At 31.7% G+C, this 9527-nt stretch overlaps 1 protein-coding gene across 1 annotated transcript; it reads right to left on the reverse strand.

Moving 5' to 3' along the window:
• On the reverse strand, window positions 1–9527 carry cidea (cell death inducing DFFA like effector a). The gene is made up of 5 exons (XM_007238627.4): window positions 9411–9527; window positions 8168–8306; window positions 6629–6784; window positions 2660–2832; window positions 1–800 (listed from the first exon to the last, which is right to left on the reverse strand). The coding sequence occupies exons 1-5, from the start codon at window positions 9482–9484 to the stop codon at window positions 698–700; spliced, it is 645 nt and encodes a 214-aa protein (XP_007238689.3). The 5' UTR covers window positions 9485–9527; the 3' UTR covers window positions 1–697.

Genomic DNA, 9527 nt, shown 5'->3' on the forward strand with positions numbered 1-9527 from the left:
TTTTAGTAATACTTTTGTACATTTTTTATGTAATTAAAGGATAATAAGTACAAAAAAAGTTGTTCTATTTAGGCACTCTGATTAATAATGTGGCTACAAGTACACTTGAGTGCACTATAGCATAATAATGCTTAGTATACTTTAATCTACTTTTTTCCCTAGGGTACAGATACTACACAGATCTGACAGACACAGTTACAGTTATATACATTTATATACACATAGATTTCACAAATATATACATGTATTATTGTAAGTGACACAGCATAATGCAACAGTACAATCAAATATTTACAGTTAATTCACATTAAAATGCTACATGGCATGTTTGTCTAAAAAAAGAGAAAATAATGTAAAAGACTGAATCTGACTGATGCTGCTTAACCCTGCATGGACCAAATCAAACAGTTAACAGGCATCACAATCAGTTGCAACATACATCAAACACCATACATCAACATACTGTACATCAACAAACATATATATCAAACACCAGTTCAAACTATCTGAACCCAGCTACCAGAAAAAGTCACTGTGAGCTGGATTTCTCAGCAGCAAATCCTTTAAAACATGATAGACATTCCTCTTCCTTCCTTCCTTTCTTGTGAGATGAATGTTCAAATTCAAATATAGTGTAATGAAAGCATGATAATGTCCTTTGTCATGTCAGATGCGATGATATAAACAGGGCACTTGATTAACGGCGCTCATCACCGATGTAGTGTAGCACATATGAGGATCCGTAAAGAAGAATGTGAGCAGCGGCTTTGGTTACTTGCATCATACATCGCAGTGAAGACCTGAGAGAAAGTGACAGATAAAGAGAGAATTAAATAGGCTTCCTCAGCTATGCAAAACTGCACTGATATGAAAATATTACCCTTTTTTGTAATTAAACAATTATTGCAATAAGTTATTAGATATGAACATAAGAATTTACTATTGTTAGTTCAGTGCAGTGATTTGAGTGAGCAGAAAACAGGTATACTTTGTAAAAAGCCTTACATAGTTTAGAACATATATTTTTTTAAAGCTATGGTGATTTAGCCTAGTTGGGGACATTTTTGCATTTGGACAATGTGTGTCAAGCCATAGTTTTATTGACTTTAATTTATTTGTGGAAGACCTATACTAATTAGAGCTTAAATCAATTAATACAGCATACATTGTGATTGTTGTATATATTAGCTGTTTCCAAAGTTCTTTTATCTAATAGTTTTTATTCAGCACATAGTTTATCTAATTGGTGTTTGATTAGCTATTTTATTTTCTCAACAAGAAAAACTTTTTGATTGACCTTTTTATTGACACTGACTTTTTTATTTTTATTCATTTAAATGATAATAATAATACAAGCATTTTTTTATATACCCCTTATAAAATATGCCCCTTGTTAAAAGGATGGCACTTTGTGGTAAAATCAGGACACAAACCACAAATACAAAATAAAGACATAGAAAATACAATAACATGCTAACTGTGTTATTTTTTGTGACTGCAATATGCCGTGAAAATTCCAACAAAACTATCCAAATGTGTGACCCAATTAGGGCTTATTTAATTAAATATGGATACATATATGAGTCTTCTGTGTGCAACTATTGTGTTTCTTTTTCTATTTCTGCATGTTCACTAAAGGTTGTGGATGTGGATGTAATGGAGAAATACCAATGGAAATATAATACAATACAAATGGAAAAATAGGTCAGGAAAACCGCAACGTCTATCTTCTTTTTTTTTCGTAATAAATACTGTACATTGTCATCACGTCCTTTACCATCACATTGATTGTTGTTCACAGAGAAGTCAGCAACTAAACTGTGTTTCAACTTACTTTTTTAACCAGTGTATTTATAATTCTACACATTGCTGGTACTGGTAACTACATTTATGTTATTTTAAATTATTATAATATATAGTATAATATATATAATTATATAGTACTCCAATCACACTTAGAAAAGTGGAAAGGTTAAATATTCTCAGTTTTGAACAGTCTTTTATAGCGTTCAGTTCTGGATCTGAAATGACTGTTGTTGATCTAGAACCAGCAGCCCACAGGGGTTCAGTATCGTGTTCAGTAAAGTACAGTGTACAGTAGATAGCAGGGTTAGAAAACTGTTCTGGTGGCTTCTCTGAGGTGGTGCATCAGCTGCTATCCAGAGACTACAGGGATTATTAGCTTAACTGAGAGAATGAGCAGAAGCACTGTGTCAGGTTTGCTGTTCCCTCTCCTGCTAGAGAGGGAACATATGGTGAGGAGAAATTCCTCAGAGCAAACTTATAAATATGATCTGTTACACCACACAGGAAAAGCCACGTAAAATATTATCATAAAGCACCAGTTTATGTTTTACTACAGCTATAAGCAACCCTGTATACAGCTCTGGAAAAAAGAGACCACTAAGAGACCAAAATGATGAGTTTCTTTGATTTTACCAAATTGAAAACCTCTGGAATATAATCAAGAGGAAGATGGATGATCACAAGCCATCAAACCAAACTGAACTGCTTGAATTTTCGCACCAGGAGTGGAATAAAGTTCCACAACTTGACAGGTATGGAATGTGTGCATTTGCAGAAGTTGCACATCACTGTCAGCAATTGGTGCAACTTAAAGTATCTGAATCATTTATTAGACACAGACTGATGAACTTACTTGAAAATGTGCTTGAATCCAGAGCACTTGATGTCGTAGGAGAGGGAGTATATCTCGTACAGTGTGGCCTTTACAGTAAGACAGCCAAGAAAATCCTGTGGGTTCAGCTTAGACATGTCAAAGCTTAGCTTGGCAATTTCATTTCTCTTTGGCTTCCTGAAGCTGGACAAGGCCTGTAAATGGGTTATTGGGTTTAATAAAAAGAAAGTATTTAGAATTAGACAAAAAGGTAACAATGGCTGTGTTCTAAATGGTAAGAAATACTGTATAAACCGGCATGCAGTAATGTCAAAACCAAGTTTAACCCTTAACAGGCCAGGATTTCTTCAATGATCTGCCTGACATTACACCACTAAATCTTGAGGATTTCTATTCAAGCTTTCATGTTTGATAAGGAACTTTACTGAAAAGCATAATTGTAATTTTAATAGAAAAAAAGGAAACAAAAAAAAGTAAATCTACTAATGTCAAAATTGAACGAATAAAATCATAAAATTGGCTCTTTCCTGAACTTCATTTTAAAATCAATATTTTCCTAAATACAAATCAAACAGTCCTACAAACCTTTAGTTTCGTCATGTTTGTCTAGTTTTTATGTCAATTTCCAAACCTTCAGAATTTGGGTTCACTAGTGAAAAAAAGAGTAAATTAAAGTATACTAAGCATTATTATGCTATAGTGCCCTAGTGTACTTGTAGCCACATTATTAATCAGTATATTTAAAGAGTGCTAAAATAAAACAATTTTTTGTACTTATTATAAATTAATTGTATAAAAATAGTACAGAAGTCTTACTTAAATTGTGCTAAGTGTACTTAAAAACTAAACTAAAATAGAACTATTTTTAATTTAATATTTAAACATACTACTTCATGTATGTAACCCCATATTTTAAATATGCTTACAGTAAAATTATAATACATTTACTGAGTATCACAACTGTATCACTATTTACTATACACCAGGTATATTAGAAATGTAAGAATTGTAAAAATTGATGTTAAATATATTTGATCTATTTACATTAGAGTACAAACATGCTTCTTGTTCCTGTTTTTTGTAAGTAGCACACTTCTAGTATACTTTGTTGGGTATTAAAATATATTTTAATATACTGTTCTAGAATTTTTAGCATATTACAATTTAACTTAATTTTTTTAAAATCAGTATTAATTTAATTTACTTTCAAAAAAGTTACATGATACATTTTACTTTAAGTGAACTACTGTAACAGTTGTTTTTTTAACACGCTTTGCTACAAATGTACAAAAGTATATTTGGAAATAAATATTTTAGAAGTATATTGAATTACATTAAACTAAAACTATGATACACTATAATAAACTTTTTTTATATGATCAAAATGTACTTTAAATATATTTTAAATAAGTACAAAAATATGTTAGTATATTTACAGCATAGTGTACTTAGACATTTCTCAATATGTTTTAAGTACAATTAAGTATATTTTAGTTTCACTCCTTTTACTGATCTGAAATTATTAAGTGGATATCTCCATTTTTGTCATTTTTCACTTTTTGACATAATGTGAACATGGCAGTTGTTCTTCACATTGTCTCAAAATTTTATAATGAGTGGACCAATAGAAATGCTTCAAAATTACTCATACAAAAATATTTAAGAATAAAATGTTTTACATTAAATAGGTTTTTAAAGTGTTTTTTTTTTTTTGTAAATTTTTGTTGTCCTATAGAGTTGATATTTTAGAGATGCAAGGTTTTTGTAACACAGCAATAATATATGGGTGCATTTCATAATATGTTTTAAGTACTTTTTTAGGGTTGATTCCTGTTACTGATCTGAAATTATTAAGTGAAGTAGAGAAAAAACAGGCAGCTTCTCCAAGTGTCCTGTAGGAGATTCAAAGCTCTCAATTTTCTTTTCAGAATGTAAATAGGTTTTTTTACTGCAAAAAAAATAGCTTATATTTTATTGGGTGAAAATGATAAAAGCTTATATCTAGGGATCAGATTTCAATATTTGCTCCATAAGGAAATGTGTTTTCCTTTTAATTCACATTAAAATCATCACTACACTGGGTCCTACTAAGTGAGCAAGCTTCGGAAAAAGGCAGCAAGTGAGTATTTCTTGTGTGTTCAGACACACCCTGTATCTGTATCTGGAAAAGTTCTTGTGTAACTACAGTTGCCACTCTCCTGTGGTGAAGTCTGTTATCATATGGGTACAGTTCGCTCTCTAGTGGCAGATCGAGAGCCCATCTCCAGTCTGGTTCACTGAAACTTACTGGTAGGATCTGTTTTTGGTACAAAGGTGTTTGGCAGATATAACTGGAGCACAGTTACAGTTATAACTGCTGTTGCATCACAGCTAAAGGTTATGCAATGTGTTTAAGCCCAAAACAACGAAACCACATTGTGAAATATAGAGGGATATTTTTATTTGTTCTATTGCCCTTAATCTTCTGGGAGAACACTCAGGTTTTAAGAATCCAGCTTAATTGTTGTGTATCTAACATATTTATACAATATTTGTGTGATAGTCTGATACACTGGATTCATTTTAGAAACTTACTCACATTAAATATTTATTTATATGATGTATTGAGACCAAGTTTAGGTTTTCCCAGGTACCTATTTACAGACAAATGTTGTCACAGTCATACCAACATTTTGTGTATCTTCATTTTTAAAGAAAGAAAGAGTTTTTCTCTTTTTTACATGATCAAATTCTGTGATTGTGATGAACATACTGAAATAAATGCTATAATGACTGATACCATTTGGTACCACTTAAAATAAGACTACCTTTATAAAGGGTTTATAAATGGCTTACAATGAGTTTATTAATAGTTACTAATTAGGTTGTAAATACCTTAAATTAATTAATAATCAGTTTTAACACATACGTAGAAAGGGCAACAATATAGACGGCTGCGGGTTCACTATTTGGCAAACAACAGGTCATTGTTGCCTTTTTTATGTAAGTGTTATAACTGATTGTTAATGATTTTTAAGGCATTTACAACCTTATTAGTAACCATTAATAAACGAATTGTAAACCAGTTATAATGCCTTTATAAAGGTAGTCTTATTTTAAAGTGGTACCCTATTTTTTACATTGACTTTCACTAAAAGTAAAAACAAAAATCTGTTTTTTAGAAGCAAATTTTGTCACTGTTGGACAAAAACCTTGTATCTCCATTTTTGTCAATTTTCACTTTTTGACATAATGTGAGTCATAACTGTTTTCTGTTTTTGTTCTGCTTATGGGTAGGTTAACTTTAATGATTTTATGGTGTAAATATATTTGTTTTATTATTTTATGTGTATTGTATTGCATGTGAATCACTTTGTAGCTTTGATTAGATATATAAATAAATACTATATAAATGCTATATAATAAATATATACTATACACATGCTATATAAATAAATACTCACTTACTTACTTACATAATGTATATCTGTTTTTTCTTTTTCTTTTCTTTTCACAATAAGTAGACCAATAGAAATGCTTCAAAATTACTTTAATAAAAATTGAAATGAAAATTACATAATAATTAAATATTTTACAATAGATAAGTTTAAAAAAAAATTATTGTCCTGTAACGTTGATATTTTGGAGATGCAAGGTTTTTGTGTCACAGCAATAGTATATCGGTGCAGTGGTATATAGCTTTAGTGGATTAGTGGTTAGAGAGTTGGGTTAATCGCAGGGTTGTGGGTTCAATGCCTTTGTCTGCTAAGCTGCCATTGTTAGACCCTGTGCAAAATCCATTTAACCCTTTTGACTTTTACCCTAGTTTTCTAAGGTGGAATATATAAGTTGGAAATGTTGACTTATTGTGAATATGTTGATTAATACAATTATTCCAGTTTTATCTTTTAGGGTAATTTTGCCAGTATTTCTGTGTACAGGCCTCTAGCTGCAATATCAGCATCAGTATCAGTGAAGGATGTGAATGGAGAGCTGTGTTAATGTCTCTACCTGCGGGTTGTGGGTCCACTCCTCTCCTTTCTCCAGAACCATGAAGAGAGTGTTGGGTGGGAGGGAATGGAAGAAGGCCTCTGAGTCCACCACTGTCCCGTCCTCCTCCAGCACCAGCGTCATCAACTGGTAGGTCATCAGAAAGGATCGAGCAGACTGAATGCAGAATGAGAGAAAGAAACAAAGCAGTTTTTAATGTTTTTTCAATAAAGTCAAACTGAAAGTGAGAAAACCCAAAAGGTGATAGAATCAAACAACATCTAGACACTCTAGATCCCTTTATCTAACGGTGTGAGATACCTGAGAGAAACACTGGATCACTGAGGCAGACAATATCCAAATACCTACTGTCTTTAGCCTACCACTGGTTCCTGGCATTTTCCCACAACTATATATTTTAGGAACAACTCAGCCAGTTCTCATTGCTTTGCATGTATTTAACATGGATTATGGAGCATAATGGGTTAAATCCAACAATATTTCATACAGACTTACTTAAAAAAAACACTTATGATTTGAACAGATGCAAATAAACACACATAAAGTGAAACATTACAAGGAATTCTCATTTTAAATTTTGTTACATCCTGTGAGACAAGCTGAAGAACAAAGTGTAGTTTCTCCAGATTTCTCCTGGATGCTCTCAGCTAGCATGTGTATATGTTCAGTTCCATCAGCAGCACACCCGATTTACCAAATTTACCCATTTACCAAACCAGGTGTTGATTAATATGATGAGAACTAGAAATAACTCTATTAAACTCAGATGAGGAGGAGAGATTAGGAGGTGTTTTAAGGAAAACAGGGCTGTAAAAGCTTAAAATATCTGCTTTTTGTAAAAATGTTGTTTGTATTTATGGTAATGTTAGTGTTTTACTGAGCTAATAAACACTTACTGCACAGATAAGACACTTAATCTTTATTGAAATTCCCACAGGTGCCTAAAACATTTGCACAGTACTGTATTTGGGGTTTTGAAACCTGATAATTGAATAAAATATTGTCTTAAATGATTATTAAATAATATTTTAACATTAGCAATAATAATATACAAAAAAAAGATAATAATTAATAACATGATAACAAGAGGTACTGTGTATTGTGATAAACTATATAGCATTTATATGTTTTAGTTTGTTTTTGCTGTAATCAATTAAATACCAATTTATCATTTGTAACATATGATACAATTATGCAAAATGATATAATACAATATATAAAGTGTTAATTAATTAGTTTGTTTTAAATAACTGATACATCAAATAAACCCTTCACTTTTCACAGTTTTTTCTCACTTGTATTTTGTTTAATTTAAGCTATAAAGAGTTAAAGGCAAAAAAAAAGTATTGTACAAAACCCCTTTAAACAAACCGTGTGATTCTGAGAGATGAGTCTGTAGAGACGTGCAGCAAAGTGAAATTACTCTGTGATGATTACCTGTCTTTTTGCATTACTAGAACAGAACATGCTGAGACTCTTTTTTCAGATTCTGAATCTGTACGCTACATCTCAGTCTAACCCGCAGTTATTTTAACTCACCTTTTTCAGCAGGTCAGTTAAAGAGGTGGCCACCAGAACGCTGGTCCTGAGGCGGCTCTGGGTGCAGACTCTGTAGGGCCGGGGCTGAGCCGGGGGCAGAATCCGCTGAGCTATCGCAGACTGCACAGAGGACACTGACCTGCAGCATAACGACCACAGAACAAAACTCAGAGACAGACACTTTAACCACAGACTGAAAAAGGTACGTAGAAATAATAATCATAGTGTGTATATTAATTGATTTGAGATGTTTCATTAATTTATTTTGCGATATTAGAGTCAAAATGCATGAATTGAAAAAAAGGCAATTTTACAGAAAAAGGAAAAAAATATTTTCAATTGAAGCCAATGTAAAAAAGAACATTACTGTTGATCTATTCATCATGACGTTTGCATAAAATGTAAAAAAAAAAAAACAACAACTGTCAATTAGACATTATATAAAAAGTACAAAACATACAAGGGTTTAATATGTCAAACACAATATATAGACTTGAAAACAAATGGGTGAAAAAGGTTCTTTGAAAAATGTTTATATTGTCTTTAAACATTGTTGTCCAAAATGATTTTTCTGTAGCATCATTCAGACAATAGAGTGTAAATAACCCCTGTTTGTAAAATGTATCTGTGGTACATTTAAAAATATTAATTCTCCTATAATTTCCAGCTGTTTGAACAGGAGTATTATTATCATTAGCTTGTTTCCCATAAAAATTCTGTATTTTGTCTATTTATATGTTTCAGTCCTTGCATGTGGCTTATCTATGATCATTCATCATTGTTGTTATTAGATATAAATAAATGGTCTCAGTTTTGGTCAAATGTTTTATCTCTTTGAAATATTTGACTGCACATGTATAAACAAACATAAGATAAACACATTTTATTAGTAATTTTTCATTTACATGATTATTCCACCAATTAAGTTCAGTTATTGTAAGAGTTTCATTCACTAAATTTTTGTTTTATTTGTTTTTTTGTTTTTAAGTTTTAAAACCCATAACATAACAGGGAGGTTAAACGCAACTATGCAATCTAAGTAAATGAAAAGCTTCACCAGACGTTTTGCAGAAGTTGGTGATGAGCTGATACTGAATGCCCTGCTGACTGATTACAGTCTATACCAAAAATCTGAGGTTTTAGACAGATTCACAGTATCATAACTTGTAGCGGCTACTCTACAGCTATAGAGCTAGTAATGCAATCTATGTATAACTGAACCGAGAAAACAGACAGATCTTACCTCTTTATTGGTGTAGGGACCAGGGTTTTAGCGTACTCCATACTTGAAACAACAGTAGGAAAACCGGTAAACATGATTAGTAAAATATGTCTTCTTATATCTCAGAAGAAACAGTGG

The sequence above is a fragment of the Astyanax mexicanus genome, chromosome 6 (assembly GCF_023375975.1).
Source record: "Astyanax mexicanus isolate ESR-SI-001 chromosome 6, AstMex3_surface, whole genome shotgun sequence".
NCBI classification, from domain to species: domain Eukaryota; kingdom Metazoa; phylum Chordata; class Actinopteri; order Characiformes; family Acestrorhamphidae; genus Astyanax; species Astyanax mexicanus.